The sequence below is a fragment of the Gymnoscopelus microlampas genome (genome assembly GCF_963454915.1).
Source record: "Gymnoscopelus microlampas genome assembly, chromosome: 16".
Taxonomy (NCBI): Eukaryota; Metazoa; Chordata; class Actinopteri; order Myctophiformes; family Myctophidae; genus Gymnoscopelus; species Gymnoscopelus microlampas.
Window position 1 is genome coordinate 42,430,966 of NC_139953.1, and position 18,797 is coordinate 42,449,762.

Sequence of the window (18,797 nt, forward strand, 5' to 3'; positions counted from 1 at the left end):
GTGAGGTAAGACAGGATTAATCAGGAACAGTACTGGCGGAGACCTGTGCTCCGAGGAGCACATTTTCTAGTTTATTTTGTTTTTAGTTTGTTATTGATCTCCCTTTCTCTTATGGAAATAACAAAAAAACGATGTAGAGTGTGCACAAAAAAACTAATTTCAACCACTGTTTTACACCCGCAAACCTATGTGATATGACGAAATTGAATTCTGATTCAGATTCGTCCACCACACAGCGATTGGAAAAATGTAATTTCTTGTTGTTGAGCGAGCGGGTTTGGGGGAAGAGCACAGGAACGTCTGCTCCACTGATATACACCATACGTCTGTGTCTGGGAGCTACAGCACATTGTGCTCACAAGGACGAGCTTAAATCAACGGAAAGGTCAAGCGACTGGCTGGCTGCGGCTGGCTGCGTCTTCTGAAAACCAAACAATGGGCCATGACCACCGTGATTTTTACGAGGGTCCTCATTATTAGCCATTTTGATCAGTTAACCCATTAAGAAGGCATTCTTTTACACTTTGGCTATTCAAAAAATAGCAGATCTACAAGCTACGAGCTTGTAGATCTGCTATTTTTGAAAAATCGTGAAAATGTGTGAACCTCTTTGAATATATATTCTTATAAAACTCAAATCTTTGCTTCTGTGGGGGGGTCCCTGGAACAAAATATTTTCAGATGGGGGTCCGTGGCCAGATACATATAATTTTGAGGGTCCTTGACGTGAAAAAATGTGAGCACCACTGATATAGAAACATAGGTTTTTCAGGAATGTAGAAGACATTTGTAGAATCGGCTTCAGGTCTTAATGGGTTAAACACAGCATGCTCCAAAGCTCTGACAAACGCGCTCGGTGTGTAGAGAAAGGTGCAGTGTTCAGCACAATAACACTGTTTGTGTGCGGGGGGGCCATAGGAGACACAAATTGTGTTATAAACCTGACTTACATCACACTCTGCACTATACAGTACTGAGGCTGCGGTACTGCAGTGAAAACGACAAATGTTACATTCTCCATATTCAAACATTTTGTGTTTTTTCCCCCCGTAAATTAACGCCTTACTTGATCGTACTACAGCATCACACAAAAGCATCAGAATGATCAGATCCACAAGCTCAAATCGCGGCGCAAAGCTTGTAGATCTGCTACTTTTGCAATTTGTTTCCCTGCCAGAGATATACTACTATATTTACTTCACTACCAACACTGCAGTCAATGTGATATACAGTATGCAGCTGTGTGTGTGTGTGTGTGTGTGTGTGTGTGTGTGTGTGTGTGTGTGTGTGTGTGTGTGTGTGTGTGTGTGTGTGTGTGTGTGTGTGTGTGTGTGTGTGTGTGTGTGTGTGTGTGTGTGTGTGTGCGCGCGCGCGTTTTTTCAGAGAAACATTTTATTCTGTAAAAAAAAAAAAAAGGATTTAATTATATGATATTATATACTATATTTAATAAATACACTTTGTTTTGCCGTTTTCAAATACTTTTTTTCACATAATAACATGTTTTATGGTCATGATTCACCAGGATCCTGGATGGCTTGATTCTAGGCTTAACATAATTGATATAAATATTTTTGGAAATCTCTATGGGGAAAATGCATTGGCTTTTTTTGAGTGGAACGTCACTGCTATGCCCTATAGCATTGGTTCTCAAAGTGGGGTCCGGGGACCCCCAGGGGTACTTGAGGGGGTTCCAGGGGGTACCCAGCAAAATGTGTAAATATAGCATCAGAATAATTATGACCTTTTATACTTTGGCTATTCAAAAATAGCAGATCTACAAGCTCATAGCACGGCACCGAGTGCCGTGCTATGAGCTCGTAGATCTGCTATTTTTGAAAAATCGTGAAAATATGTGCCAGCCTTTGAATATATATATATTTCTAAGTGAACATTTGTTGCTCAAATCTTTGCTTCTGGGGGTCCCTGGAACAAAATATTTGAGATGGGGGTCCGCGGCCAGATACAAATCATTTTGGGGGTCCTTGACATGAAAAAGTTTGCGAACCACTGCCCTATAGAGCCCTGGGGGCCTCCGGTCAGCCATTTAGGGTTCAAGCTCAAAATGTGGTCCAGGATATTCAAAGACGGCGGCAGCTCCCATTCCGGTCCCGATGCACATGGACACCACGCCGTAGCCCCTCTTGCCCCTGCGTCTGAGCTCGTGGAGCAGGGTGACCACCTGACGAGTCCCCGTGCAGCCCAGAGGATGACCCAGAGCGATGGCCCCTCCGTTGGGGTTCACCTTCTCCGCCGGGATGCCCAGTGTCTCCACGCAGTACACGGCCTGGCTGGCGAAGGCCTCGTTGATCTCGAACACGTCGACGTCGGCCACGGTCAGCCCGGCTCGCTCCAGCGCCGCGGGGATGGCGTGGGCCGGCCCGATGCCCATGACGTCGGGCGGCACCCCGACCACCGCGCTGGCCCTCAGGACCCCCAGGACGGGCATGCCGCGGGCCTCGACCGCGGACCTCCGGCCCACCAGCAGCGCCGCCGCGCCGTCGCTCACCTGGCTGGAGTTCCCCGCCGTGCTGCTGCCGTCGGGTTTGAAGGCCGGGCGGAGTTCGGCCAGCCCCGCCAGGGTCGTCCCCGGTCTGATCCCGTCGTCCTTGGTCACGGTCACGGCGCGCTCTTCGCCCTCGGCGTCCACGAGCACGGTGGTGACCGGAACGATCTCCTGATCAAACAGTCCCGTCTGCTGAGCTCTGCTCGCCTTCTGGTGAGAGCCCAGAGCGAAGGCGTCCTGCTTCTCCCTCGAGACGCCGAACCTCTCGGCCACGTTCTCCGAGGTGATGCCCATGGGAACGAGGCAGTCTCTGGCCTTTTCGAAGTCCGCCAGTCTGGAGCTCACGTCGCCCGCGCTGCTGCTATCCATGGACCGCAACGACATGCTTTCCACGCCGCAGGCGAGGCCCATGTCGATCGACCCGCTCCTGATGGCCCCCGCGACGTTGAACAGCGCCTGCAGGCCGGAGGAGCACTGTCTGTTGACGGCGTAGACGGGCACGGTCTCCGGGAACCCGGCGAGGAACTGCGCCACTCGCGCCGCGGTCGCGCCCGCCCCCGGCTGGAGCACGTTGCCCACGCAGACGTCCCCCAGCTTCTCGGGAGGCAAGCCCGCGTGGGACAGGACGGCCGTCATCACGGCGCTCAGCAGCTCGTCGGGGGTGGTGTCCTTGAAGGAACCTCTCTTGGCCTTCCCGATGGCCGTCCTCAGGCCGTGGACGACCACGACGTCGTCGGGACGCGTCGCACTGCGTCGCCGGTGTTGCAAGAATTCGTTCTTAGCGATTTCGAAGCGTTTGTCTATACTGAGATCGTTATGGGTTGGTAATAACCCCAACCGCATTAATGATTCCCTTGTTGGTAATCCGCCACGAATTGGCATCGTTAATCTATATTATCTATACAATTTGAATCCTGCGCCATGTCGGTTGTCAGTATGTACGTATGTAGCCAGTGTGACGTAATCTGACATCACGCCAGTGTGACGTAATCTCACGACAGCATGACATCACGCATGACATCACATCCTACCTATAAATTCTAGGATGCCGTCAGATCGCACCAGTTCGACGGCTTCCATAGTGGGTTTTGGTCATTGGAGAGGTGATGCACGTCACCTCTTTCTGAAGTGGGTACTTTCAAAGCCTGCCGTGGATTTAGGAGAGCACAAAACTCTCTCTCACACTGTGAGGTGCCTGTAAGGTGGCACTGCAAAGTGAACGACGCGTCACGCTAGACGTTCGGGCCGCGTAGCGGCCCGAACTTCTAGTGTGCTACAAATTGCAAAGTGCATCTTCCCAAGTTCATGTGGCATCAGTCATCTATGATGTCAGTCGTCTATGACATAATCTATGACGTGTGACTCCAAAATGTGGCCAAAGATCAGAGCCCTCTCAGAGATGACTGACATCACAGACTGGCCACATCAAGGCCCAGATCTACGCCGTTCCCGTGCGGATCGTGAGATCCACATAATTATTAGACCCCCGACACTCCTAATATAGGCCTGTCACAATTATGACATAATCGCTTGATCGCAATTATTTGAGATATATATTTTTGCATAGTCATCAAATGGTGCATTTATGTAAATGGTGCATTTATGTATATAGCGCTTTTATCCAAAGCGCTTTAGATAGATCAGTGGCGTGCACAGACATTTTGAGGGGCAGGCGCTCAAGTAAATTATACTTTTTTTTGTTGACTTGGTCTGCTCTTTTTTCCCTCTACACCTATACCTCTTTGCCAAAAATAGCCGATCTACAAGCCCACAACGCCTCGCAGCGCGAGGCGTTGTGGGCTTGTAGATCTGCTATTTTTGGCTAAAGTTCTCCTCAGAAAAGGGATGCTAGGTTTCGAGTGGTTATTGTAAAAAGAAAAATCATATCACATAGAGATTTGGCGGACCCCCTGTAGTAACTCTGAGGACCCCCTGTTGAAGACCCTTGCTGTAAACTGGAAAAAAAAATATGTTTTTTTCCCTTTTTTCAAAAGGGCACTTCTGGTCAAGAGGGCAAAGGGCAGGTGCTCTAGCACCACCTAGAGTCTATCTATGCACGTCCCTGCTGTAGGGGTTCAGCGTCTTGCTCAAGGACACTTCGACACTATAACTCTGGCGGAGCCCGGGATCGAACTGGTAACCTTGCGGTTGGTTGCCTTTTGGCCGCTCAACCGGCCACTGAGCCACTGCCGATCCCATATCAGAGTCATTTCCATTCATAGTGTGAATGGAACGCTTGTGAGCTTGTAGATCAGCTAATAATTAAACTATTTTTGCAAGTATATACAACAATTAAATGCATGGTCTGTTTGGACCATACTACATTCATGTGGATCACTGTAACTTATTTTTCATATTGTTGTTGTCGGGCAGAAACCTCTTATCTCCATATTGATATTGTTTTTTTTTGTTTTTTTATATTGTTTTTTCAATAAATTGACGCCCTACTTGATCATAGGCTACTACAGCGCCAACGGTTTTGGACATATGAGATTTCCACCCGACAGAGACAATATATATATATATATATATATATATATATATATATCTACTCTATGCAATTTTGTCTTTTTCAAACGTTCAATACCAAAAACACAATTAAAACTGTTAATCGTAATCGTCAAGTAAAATTGCTACTCCTGAGGTTCACATAATTAGATTACACACACACACACACACACACACACACACACACACACACACACACACACACACACACACACACACACACACACACACACACACACACACACACACACACACACACACACACACACACACTCTTACAGAGGACTGCAGTTCAGTGCATTTTGCCTGCTGAGTGTTTCATCTCTATTTGCAGTATACCTGCTCCGCCCCAGAGCGACAGTCCAAGCTGCCTCTTTCTGAAAGTGTGTCTTTTTTCCTAAAAGTACTTGTCACATATGGAGAAGAATAAGGCACTCTTCCTAAAGTACATGTCACACATGGAGAAGAATAAGGCACTCCTCCTAAACTTGTCACATATGGAGAAGAATAAGGCACTCTTCCTAAAGTACATGTCACATATTATGGAGAAGAAGAAGGCACCACTCTTCCTAAAGAACTTGTCACATAGCCTACTGTATTATGGAGAAGAAGGCACTCTTCCTAAAGTATTTGTCAGAGAGAGAGAGAGAGAAGAAAGAGAGAGAGAGAGACTGAGAGAGAGAGACTTTTCCTCATTTTAATCAGTTAAGCTTTTTGTATATATATTTTTTCAAAATCTGTGAAAATAGTACATGTAAGCTTGCATATCAGCTATTTATGTATGTATTTATTTGTAAAAGAAATACATTATTGTCACAATATCGTTGTCGAGGAATTTGATACAAAATATTGTTATATTAGATTTTGTGTGTGTGCGCGCGCGTGTGTGCGTGTGCGTGTTACACGTGCGTATCTGTGTGTGGTAGAGTATATACATTAACTAGTGAGACCGTGACTTTGGCCGTCAACAAAACATTGGTGAGCAGTACAACAGAATGACAGTTCTCTGTTGTAAAGACAGACAGAAACACACAATTAACCGTTTGTTGTTCTATCTTTGTAAGGATCAGTGGTGGAACAAGTACTCACATTTTGTACTTAGGTAAAAGTAGCAATACCACAATGTAGAAATACTCTGTCACAAGTAAATGTACTCACAACGTGTCGCAAAGCGTCGCGTTGTGAGCTTGTGGATCGGCTATTTTCAAATAGCCAAAGTATATATATACAGTATCGGTCTGAAGTGGTTAATGTATGTTCTGCAAAGTAAATTGTAGTGGAGTAAAAAGTACAATATTTGCCTCTTAGATGTAATGGAGTAAAAGTAAAAGTATTGAAAACTGGAAATACTCCAGCAAAGTAAAAAGTACCTCAAAATTGTACTTGAATACAGTCCTCGAGTACATGCACTTAGTTACTTTGCACCACTGCTAAAGACAGATAGAAACACACAACCTACTTCAAGCCCTGTCTGATGCTTCTGTCTTTTCCACACGTTTGTTTGTATTTTTAGATGCTGTTATTCGCGCTGCGTTCCTGTACTCAACAGGAGACTAGAACCACTGGTGATTGATTGCAACACAAAGCTTTTTGTCTCTTTTTTATGTCCCGTTTTGTCACAGTCACAACAACAACAACAACAAAACATAATAATACAGTGGTGCCCAACATGTGGGCTTGGGCCCACTGGTGAGCCGTGAAGGTACTGCAAGTGGGCACCCAAATAACTGGCAAAATGCTAAGATGTTAAGTAAACCATTTGAGTACTTTTTCCACCATTGGAGAAACGTAGCAGTTTTCACTGCAGTATACCGCAGCCTCAGTATAGTGCAGAGTGGTTTATGTCAGGTTTATAACACAATGTGTGTCTCCTATGGCCGCCCCCCGCACACAAACACAGTGTTATTGTGCTGAACAACTCACCTTTCTCTCCACACCGAGTGTGTGTTGTCAGAGCTTGGAACATACTGTGTTAGATCAATGGTTTTCCAACCTTCTACAACGATCTGGTATGGTACTACCCAAGTATAGAACAAACATGGGACAATTGTCATTCTACTGCTCTACCACTACACCACCAAAATGTCATTTTAAGGTTTCTTTGGCTATTCAAAAATAGCAGATCTACAAGCTCGTAGCGCGGCACCGAGTGCCGCGCTATGAGCTTGTAGATCTGCTATTTTTTGAAAAATCCTGAAAATTTGTGGTAAATATTTTATATACATTTTTAACTCAAATTTTTGCTTCTGGGGGTCCCTGGAACAAAATATTTTTAGATGGGAGGGGGTCCGCGGTCAAATACATATTATTTTGGAGGTCCTTGACAAGTTTGAAAACCATTGATAATATAGCAACATAAGTAAAAAAAAGAAATTCAAAAAATTCAAACTTTCGGAAAAAAGTACTTTAGGATTTAGAATCCCCAGAAGCAAAGATTTGAGTTAAAAACGTTCGCTTTTTTAAATTTTTGAATAGCCAAAGAAATCTTAAAATGACACAGATGCATTCCCGGTCTTAAAGGGTTTAAGGATGTGTAACACTGGTTTCTTTCAAATTTGGCTTGAAAAAAAACTATCTATCAGGAGAACACAAGGGGAGTTACGTAAATTCCCATAGAAAGGTGGTGTTTTTTTCCTTTTTCTCCTTTGTACACATAGTGTTTGGTATGTGTTGATGACATGTGTTAGTGTGTTATTGTTTAAGCTATGTTGATGAATTGAATACATAGGACCACAATGTAAACAAGTCCCCAGGACTTTTATTGTGTTATCCTTTTAGCCTTAAAGGAGTAGTTCACTCCAAAAAAAATGGCGGGTCATCGGTCAAGAGTCTCCTACAGTATAGGAGACTCTTTAAGTCTCTTTTTATTGGCTTAGGAATGCGACAAAAACAAAACAATCTCCATGAATTCAAGGCTTTGTGGGGTGTGTTATTGATAGAAAATAAGCATTTTACTACTCCTTTAATGTCTGACAGTACCACGTGCTGTTTACATTTCTGACAAATAAAGTATTAAATCAATCAATCAATCAATCAATAAAACCCTCCCCCAGTTTGGTGTGAATTATGGCCCCGGACTGACGGGCCCCCACAACGTTTTAGGTTATCTTTGTTGAGTAAAGCCTTCGTCCTACTCCTCCCACCCAACACTCCCGCCCCCCCCCCCCCCCCCCCCCCCCAGCTTCCCTCCCCCGAGGAGGGTCATGACATTTGGCTCAAACGTCCACTTTGACTCAACGATGAAGTGAGTAGAAGTTGGCGAGGTCACAGTGACCTCACAGACATGCTGGCCGCGATGCGGTTATTTGTGCGCGCGCGTGTGTGTCTGTGTCTGTGTGTGTGTGTGTGTGTGTCTGTCTGTCTGTCTGTCTGTCTGTCTGTCTGTCTGTCTGTCTGTCTGTGTGTGTGTGTGTGTGTGTGTGTGTGTGTGTGTGTGCGTGCGTGTGTGTGTGTGTGTGTGTGTGTGTGCGTGTGCATGCGCGCATATGTATGTGTGTGTGCACACACACACATTATTTTCAAATATTCCCTTGCTTGTAACAACCCGCCAATCAGTTTAGACATTAACTCAATTGAATTAAGTTATTAAATACACCCTGATTAAGGCAATCAAGCCTGAACGTGTTTGGTGGCCTATATTTTGCCGTTTACATTTTTGCAACGCATTAGCCAGCCTAATGGCTTCTTAAGTCTGGTGAGAAGAGAGTGCCTTGGAGTGTGTGTTACCTTTTTAAGCACTTCCCTGCAAGCGAGCCTGCACGGGGCCCCTAAGGGGCCACTTAGGGCTGGCTTAAGGGCCCACCGTGGGCTGCCCACACAGGGCCCCAGGGGGCTTGCTCATTGGCAAAGTGTGGGCCCCTAAGTGCTGGCCCTGCATGGGCAGCCCTCACTTAGCCCTCACATGCCTACAGTGGCCCCGCATTGGCCCACTTGGGGCTATGAATAAGCAGCCCTCACTTAGCCCTCCGGAAGCCCCATTAAACTATAACCTCAAAATAACTATATTCTATTAATCTAAAATGTACTAAACTAAGATCTGTATTGTAAAGAAAAAATACAATAGTTGTTCATTGAATGGTTTATTTTCGGCTTTTGTTTACAACAAATCAAAACACACTTGTGTGGACTTACAAAAAGAAAAAAAAATCACAAATGTATACATATTCAAAGTCAGCTCACACACAAAATCCAAACTCCAAATAGTCAAAGGGATTCAAATCAATGATTAAATATAATACAGAACAAATATAAAACATTGGCAAATATAAAACCAGTGTAACCTTTCCTGTCTTAGTCTCCAGACTAAGGGGGAACTGAATCAAGTTCAATTCCACAGCCGAAATTAATACTTGCGTCGGTCTCCGCCTATTAACTTTGGGGTAGAACCCACTTGTATCTTTTATTACTATTTCCCTGTTGCACAATGGTGAATGAACGGTCTCTTTTCTTCAGGCATTGTTAGTTTATTATAACTCCAGCAACATCAAACACGTTTCAAGTTCACTTCACTTCCTCAACTTACTATACAATAGACAAATGCACACAACATACATAATACACAATACATACAACATACAATAACCCATCTCTCTCCCAGCATCCTTCTCTCACCCCAACCAAATTCTATTGTCACAGACTCCTCTTAAAGGAGACATTTTTTACAACACTACCCCCACTATGGATGGCAATGTATCACAATTCCACTCCATCAGTGCAGTTACAATGTAGCATACTTCACCAACATCTCAGCAGATAACATGGCCCAAGGCAGACTTGGCTTTTTTTTTTTAGGTAAGGCTACATTGGTAGACTTAGCAAAGTGGGCATATTATGAATCAACTATAAAACAGATTACACCAGTGGTCACTGAACATATACTGGATAGGCATGCTGCACCTCTCTGTTCACCTGCTATTCATTTCAAGTAACATACAAATAATTCAATTCAATTCAATCTTTATTTCAGACTCAAGGTCCATATCACAGACAGCATGACACATACACAACGATAAAATCAAATAACTCTGTTCAGGTTCAGAATAGCAAAGTATGAGAGTAACCATTTGTTTGTACATACTGTGCAATCCACAAGTCCTTTCCCCCCTACCTAAGGAGTTCTGGGTAGACTACCATCACTCCTGGTGAGATCAGGGCATCATTCTTGCCCCTTTTCAGCACATAACTCACCACTAACTATGTTTTTATTTTAAGTCTGTCACCCACTCCCCAACCTCCAGTCACCTGTCAACGGCGAGTCCCCTATACCACCGGCCAGCCTTGAGACTTGATTCTTGAGTAAATTCTGAAAAACTGACAGGAATTCCACAATGTTTCTTCTTGTACTCCTCACAACCTGCCCAGTCCTTTCTCATGGCTGAATTCATCTGGAAATATATAAAAATAAATATTTTATGTGTGTGTGTGTGTGTGTGTGTGTGTGTGTGTGTGTGTGTGTGTGTGTGTGTGTGTGTGTGTGTGTGTGTGTGTGTGTGTGTGTGTGTGTGTGTGTGCATACATATATACATACAGTGCCTTGAGATTCAAAAATTGATGAAATTAATTGTTTTACTCAAAATTCTCCACACTATACCCCATAATGACAAAATAAAAACATATGTTTTTGATTATTTTCCGACATTCACAGTTAACTGTGGGACCTGATAGAGACATGTGTGTGCCTTCCGTGTGTCAGATCAATTTTATTTACCATAGGCAGACTCCAATCAAGTTATAGACACATCTCAAGGATGATCAGTGCAAACAGGATGCACCTCAGCTTAACTTTGAGTGTCATAGCAAAGGGTGTGAATACTTATGCACATGTGATTTTGTCTTTTTTTTTTAGAGGTGCAACCGCTCCTATAAGAGGGTTTAGGACCCATCCGTGGTGAAATTTGTTTTCAGTCGAGAAAATGTGTCTTTCGCTGTGACGCCATGTTGTGGAAAACGCGCCCATAGGCTGATAATCTTCACACCCAGTGTGAAGTGCTGTGATTGGCTAGCAAGATGCATGATGAAATGAATAACTCATAAATTTCACCGCTCACTTCACACTGGATGTGATTATGTTTTATTCATTTGCCATAACATCTTAAACATCTATTTTATTTTGTCATTATGGGGTATAGTCTGGAGAATGTTGAGTAACATTTTTGAATAAGGCTGTAACATTGTATGTACACTGTATGTGCAAGCAGAGTGTGTGTGTGTGTGTGTGTGTGTGTGTGTGTGTGTGTGTGTGTGTGTGTGTGTGTGTGTGTGTGTGTGTGTGTGTGTGTGTGTGTGTGTGTGTGTGTGTGTGTGTGTGTGTGTGTGTGTGTGCGTACACACACACACACTCTAACATATTTATACTTTTACCTAAGTATTCATTGTCAAAGCTTACTCTTCCACTGGGGCCTCACTGCTAGCTGGCAGACTGTGATAGGGCTCCTTTTGTCCACCCGCTCTGTCACTTGAATTACGCAGCCACACCCTAATCTCCTTCTCAACATCGGAATCCTGAGGACTTGGATGAATGCGTTACTTTCTTACAGCCTCTGAAACATAAAAACAAATAGGCTTATATGAAACAATAATTTGTGTAGGAAGCAATTTCTTATTCGTTGCTGTCGGGCAGAAACCTTGTATCAACATCCTTTAATCTTTTTTTGTTCCGTTTTTGTAAATGAAAGCTCTACTTCGTCATACAACATGTAAACCCTCTGTTAATTTAACTAGTATAATCCAATGGACACAAATAGTCCATTTGGGTTACTTGTTAACTACAGATTTTACAATGGAAGCTGCAATTCTTAGGTTACCTGTTAAAGTGTGTTGTGTGGGAAGCTAGGCAAACCAATTAGGTTGGTTTGCCTAGATGGCAGGTCACGCACCCCCTGGGGTGCGCGCACCACAGTTTGGGAACCCCTGCTCTATAGAAATGGCATTTCTTTCAGTTAGGAATTCTTACACATTCTGCTGAGAAATAGCCTATCTGCCCAAACTAATTTCAATACACCATCATGTCAATGTATGAATTAGGCTGCAAGCCTATGGAGTTATGGAGGGTATGGGGCTGGGCTGTGTAGTTTAACTTAAAAAAAGGGTCCAAATCCTTCTATTTTTTTTCAAGCGTTTGTTTTAAAAGAGCCGATCTACAAGCCCCTTTTCAAATAGCCAATGTATATGAGGTTAAAGTGCCTAGACCGAAGCTATACCAATCTTACCTGCTGACAGACAGACGGCCGGGCGGACGACTCAAGGTGGTCAACAATGCAGTCTCTCACATACAGGCGGTGGTCAAATAAGACTCCCTGTGCACAAATGATGGATTTATTGAGCATTGAAGGATCTACAACAGTGGCTCTCAAATGTCAAGCATTATATCCATGCATTCAGACCATGTGCATTTTGTCAATATATCAACAACAAGCTAAGGCAGGGGTCTTCAACGTTTTTAAAATGTTTTATATACAAATATTGTATAATTATGTAGGCCTATAAAATTGTGATTCATGTGTATAAACATACCATGTTATTGTGCATTCAATACTAAGCAATTAAAATAATAGATAGATTAATATATTCATGCTTTTAATTCAAACATACATGTACAAGGTACAGTGAGTAGGGTGGCTATGTACCCAATGTGAATACTATCAACAATCTGTCAATTGCACAATAATCATGTATACAAGCTATTCAAAATAGATAGAATCATAATTTATTTTAAACATAAATATGGAAAATATTTAAAAAATATTTAAAGAAAAATTGACATTTTTGAAAAAAAAAGGTCTAATTGTGTAATCAAGCAACAATTTCGCGGACCCCTGCAGTACCTCCGTGGACCCCCTTGGGGTCGCGGACCCCTGCAGTACCTCCGTGGACCCCCTAGGGGTCGCGGACCCCTGCAGTACCTCCGCGGACCCTCTAGGGGTCGCGGACCCCCTGTTGAAGACCTCTGTCTAAGTTTTCATTTTATTTGTGCTCTTTCTCACACACACAGAGAGTGTGTGTGTGTGTGTGTGTGTGTGTGTGTGTGTGTGTGTGTGTGTGTGTGTGTGTGTTAGACACATTAGCTAAACATTAGCCTATACTATTCTACTGAAATGATATCTGAATTTGCTAAATGTACTCAAATACAACCCCAACACAACATCACACTTAAACTATAACAAATATAATTATTAATAATTAAAAACTCACCTTATAGGCAAGCAGTAGGCTAGTAGTAGCCTATATTATAAATTATATTGTATATCCCGCTATCATTTCTTGAAATTATTGTCATAAAATCCCTTTATCAAGACAAATGAAATCGCTAAACAACGTGTCGTGATCATAGAGTTGGGTGGTGACTCCAGACAACAGTTGTTATCAATAGCCTACAGTAACAGTAGTAGGCTAAAGTCTACATAAATAGTATTTCTGTGTGTCAACACTCACCTAAAATGTCTGCTGCTTCTTCTTCTTTCTTTTATCTTCTCTGAAGTCGGTTAATAATTATTTGAATGAAACCAAAGTAACGCAATTTGTCTAACTGTATTTAGAGCGCTCGAGCGACTGCTCGAGCGTTTCATTCTCCCCGCTCTGAGTCACTGTTGCCAGATTCTGTGAGAGAAATAAGCAGCCAGGTCTATGAAAATAAGCCTTAACCCTACATTGGCTATTTGAAAATAGCCGATCTACAAGCTCACAGTGCGTCGCATTTGCAACACGTTGTGAGCTTGTAGGTCTGCTATTATCAAAAAGAAAAATTTAAATATATTTGTAATATTATTTGAAACAGATGGGGGTCTGCGGAAAAATGCATTATTTTGGGCATCCTTGACATGCAGATGTTTGAGAACTGGTTTAAACAATAAATAAAAAATGGAAGCAAGCCCAAATAACTACACTTTAGAAACAAACCCCCAAAAAGCAACCCACTTAACTACCAATATTTACAAGCAACTTCACAGAAAAACAAGCCCAAAGTCGCTTATAATAAGCAGATATGGCAACACGGTTCACAACCCAGAATGCATTGCGTGTAAAAAACAACAACAGATCTACAAGCTCACAACGCGTTGAATGGCGACCAGATGTAGATCTGTAGATCTGTTCATTTTTGTAACCATAGCACCGGTCTGTTTTGGCATTCAGGAAGTTGCCATATGAAGTAAATAAGTTATTGGATGCATGTTGTCATAATAACAATAATAATAATAATAATTATTATTATTATAATTAATATAAAAATAATAATAATAATAATAATAATAATAAGTGTAATAATAATAAGTATTATTATTATTATTCAATATATTATTTATGTCACATCACAAGAAAAGGACAAGAAATGTAAAATTAAATTTAAAAAGATATAATAATATATACTGTATATATACTGGGGGGGGGGCAATTGTAATGGAAGAAAATCTTCACAGTCTAATGTTGGCAGGTATGATGACTCCCCGGGATCCAAACTAGTTAAAATAGTAGATCTGAAAGCTCACCACGCGTCCCGGGCTTGTAGATCTGCTATTTTCAAGGCGTTTTTTTAATTAATTGATGGAATTTCGTCGATTTTTTAATGTATTAATGAAATTATTTTGATACATTTTTGATTTTAGTATTTTTATTGATGAAGATTTTAGATTTTTGAAATAATAATATAATATATTTTTGTAGGAAACGGAAAAAAGGGATCTTTCCTCGTGACCCATAAAAATGTGTCCATGACCCACAAATGGGTCCCCACCCACTGTTTGGGAAACAGTGATCTAACCCAGTGGTTCTCAACCCTTTCAGGCTGCGACCCCCCAAAATAATCATATTTGAAATGGGGACCCCCCACCCTGATAACTAAGCACTTGGAATGTAGGAGTTGATGCATTACGTTTAGTTTAGACTTTATTGTGAAAATAGCAGATCTTCAAGCTTGTAGATCTGCTATTTTCAAAATGTTTGCCTCTTTCTGATATTATTTGACAATTTGGCCAATGTTTGACCATTTTTTATAGTATAACGTTTGTTGATTACTTTTGATGCAGTAATGTTCATTTTTTTTAAGGTATTAAAAAGGTCTTAAAGGTCCTTAAATTGTCACTTCACTATCATCTGGGGACCACCCCAAATCATGTGGGGATCCCCCTGGGGGTCTCGACCCACATGGTAAGAATCACTGATCTAACCAAACTTGACCAGCTGCTAAGCTGGTCTGTCCAGTGTCCAGCCATCTGACCAGCTAAGTCCAGCTGCTAAGCTGGTCTTTGCTGGTCTGTCCAGTGTCCAGCCATCTGACCAGCTAAGTCCAGCTGCTAAGCTGGTCTTTGCTGGTCTGTCCAGTGTCCAGCCATCTGACCAGCTAAGTCTAGCTGGTAAGCTGGTCTTTGCTGGTCAGTCCACCCATTTGACCAGCAAAGACCAGCTACCAGCTTGGCTTTGCTGGTCAGTCCAGCCAGCCAGCTGGCTGACCAGCAAAGACCAGCAGAATCCAGCTTAGTGCCCAGCTAACCAATTACACTGACACACCAGCCTGACCAGCCTGGCCAGCTTGTCCAGCCTGGTATACCATCTAAACCAGCTTAAGACCAGCCAAGACCAGCTAATACCAGCTAAAACCAGCTAAAACCAGCAACCATCATAAGCTGGTTTGTGCTGTTTTTTTCAGCAGGGTTAGAAGACTAGGATGAGTGGCTGCATGTAGATTCAGACAGACAGGCGGAGTGATATGTGAGGCTCCAGGCTCTAGTCTACACAGTGCAATGTTGTAGAAAGTGGAGTGATATGCTGTGTTCTAGAAAAAAATCACACCCTGTGTGAAGTGCGTGGTGCCTTGCTTAGCTTGGCTAACATGTTCAATCAGCCAAGCTAACATGTCCAACGTTAGCTTGGCTGATGGCACTGATGTCACTTTGAAACATGTAAACAATGTTTCAAAGTGACACACCTATTTATAGGGCTCTATTTCGTCATGCGTCTCGCTAGCCAATCAAAGCACACCCTTTCAACATATTGTCACGTGTCACGTGATGCTTGACCAATGTTAGCTTGGTGGACACACGGACATACAGACATACATACATACATACATACGGACACACAGACAAAGCCAGATATAGGAGTGGTTGCCTTCGGCACCACTAAAAAAATAGTTCCAAGTTCAAGAAAAGAGCGGCAAATGATGTGGGAATGTAATATGGGCTGCCCACACTAAAAACGCATGGGGCCCAAAGGTACAAATCTGCTCTTGGCCCTGAACGGACAGACCCACACTGGCCCACTATGGGCTAGCCCCAGCTCAGCCCCAAGTGTGGGCTGCCCACAGCAAGCCCACGGTGAGACCACAGCTGTGGGCATCACCTGGGCAAACCCGCGATGGGCCTGTGCAGGCTTGGTGCGGGCTTGGCATAGCCCTCACTGCCCACACATAGCCTGCATGGGCCCCACAGGGGCTCGCTTGCAGGGTTAAGCCCTATAGTTTTGCTGTCAGGCAGAAACCTCTTATCTCCATATTCTAACTCAGAGGTCTTCAACAGGGGGTCCGGGACCCCTAGGGGGTCCTCATAGTTACTACAGGGGGTCCGCCAAATCTTTGTGTGATTTTTGCATTAACCACTTCAACCAAGCATCCCTATTCTGAGGAGAACTTTAGCCAAAAATAGCAGATCTACAAGCGCACAACGCCTCGCGCTGCGAGGCGTTGTGCGCTTGTAGATCTGCTATTTTTTGGCAAAGTGGTTTAGTATAAGGGGGGAAAAGAGCAGGCAGAGTACAGAGTGAAAGGTCAGGTTTACTAAGTATTGTGTAAGTGCATGCATGGTTACATGTCTGGAAATACACATTAACATGAATCCAACATGACAGCGCTGTGAAACAAGTCTATGAAGCTGCCTATGAAATCCATGAAAAAAATAATATTCTATACAATATATAATGGGGGTCCCTGCTTTATGTCACTCTCAGCCAAGGGGTCCTTGGCCTGAAAACGTTGAAAACCCCTGTTCTAACTTGTTGTGTTTTTTTTGTGTAAATTAATAGTGTCCAAAATAGCAGATCTGCAAGCTCAGAGCTTGTCGATCAAGCTTGCATAAATCTTTGCTATTTTTTTATTTGGATCCTTAAAAGTAACAGTTTTGGACATAAAGAGGTTTCTACCCCGACAGAGACGATATGCTTTGTTGTAGGACACCATAGCAAAAACACCCGTCATTTTCAGGATGATATAATTGTATTATTATCATTTTAAGGATCAATCAATCGATTGTGTTCTGGCTTGGATCAATGGAACGAACTAGCATACGTCATGTTCTGTTAGGGTTGTTTATTTATTGTATTCATTGTTTTCTGTGGCAGCTAGTGCCTCTTTAAAGGGCAAGACCACTTTGGTAGAGGTTTGGGTTGTGTTACCTTGATAACTCCAAAGGTGGACAAGAAGTCAAAATGAATTGCTTCATTGATTAGAAATTGATAATTCAAAATATGCTCCTCATTGACTTACATTCTACACTGAAACATCTCTCAAAGTCACCTTTTCAGCACATAAATGAACGCAAACCAAGTTGATTCAGACAATATAGAACAACACCAAACCCAGTACTGTTCGTTTTTTTTAATAATAATGTTAACTTCCTGTTGATTTTACTATTTGAAGATCTGGATCTGGATCCGCCGATCCAGTCCAGGTTTTCTTCAGGTAACTACACAACCCAAACCTCTACCAAAGTGGTCTTGCCCTTTAAGAAAGACAGGAGGTGGGTTTCAGTTTTGTCATGTGACACATGTCATGTGACCTCAATCAGGAAGTGCACTAGATTCAAACATGTTCATGAGGCATGCAGTCTAGAGCTCCTGTAATTCGTATCGGCTCCAATCTTCTCCTAGTCATAGCATCGCTGGTATGTATTGTCGTATTTTCACCAGGTCTATCATTGTGGTACATAAAAGTAACTAAGTACATTTACTTAAGTACTTTACTTAAGTACAATTTTGAGGTATTTGTACTTTACTTGAGTATTTCTAATTTCCAATACTTTTACTTCTACTCCACTACATCTCAGAGGCAAATATTGTACTTTTACTCCACTACAATTATTTGAAAACTTTAGTTACTAGTTACTTTGTAGATATAAATTATTACATTATAAAACATACATTAACCATTTTAGCCTTATTTTATACCTAGGCTATTTGAAAATAGCCAATCTACAAGCTCGTTGTGAGCTTGTAGATCTGCTATTTTCAAACATTTTTGTACTTTTACTTTTGGTAGTACATTTTGAAACCAATACTTTTGTACTTTTATTCAAGTAAATTCTGAATTCCGAACTTTTACTTGTAATGGAGTACCTCTACATAGCAGTATTGATACTTTTACTTAAGTACAACATTTGAGTACTTTTTCCACCACTGGTGTACATTATTTTTGAAAGAAGAGACGCTTTTGTGAAGTTTGGTGTAAAAAGTCCTGTCAAGATATTCGTGTTCTAATAATTCTCACCTGTGATTACCTACCTGTAACACTGCTGCAGGAAAGCCTGTTTAATTCATAGTGTTATGCAGCAACATGTGGTACAGTGATGCTGTGGTGTTTACTTTTGATAGTGATTTCCAATTGTTGAATTGTTCATTTGGTGTGCAAGTATGTAAATGTGACAGTTACATGAGTAATTCAATGTACATGCAAGATGTTTACAAAGTGCATAGTTCTGATTATGCCCCTTTGTCTGCTTTCAGTTTGACACTTTTTTTTCTGTCAATAAACCTGATGACTAAGAGAGGACAGTCTCCAGAGTTATGACGGAAGGAAGGTGTT

The 18,797-nt window shown here is 42.3% G+C and overlaps 2 protein-coding genes across 2 annotated transcripts in view; one reads left to right on the forward strand and one right to left on the reverse strand.

Annotated features, from left to right (window-relative positions):
* The window catches only part of LOC311062689 (MAM domain-containing glycosylphosphatidylinositol anchor protein 2), a gene marked incomplete at both ends in the record, with an annotated part of 584,351 nt that overhangs the window by 89,522 nt on the left and 476,032 nt on the right, over positions 1-18,797 (forward strand).
* Positions 2,048-3,349, reverse strand: LOC311063838 (3-ketoacyl-CoA thiolase B, peroxisomal-like; the record flags this gene model as incomplete). Its single annotated transcript, XM_084083447.1, has 1 exon — positions 2,048-3,349. One exon carries the CDS (start codon positions 3,347-3,349, stop codon positions 2,048-2,050), a length of 1,302 nt encoding a protein of 433 aa, XP_083939573.1.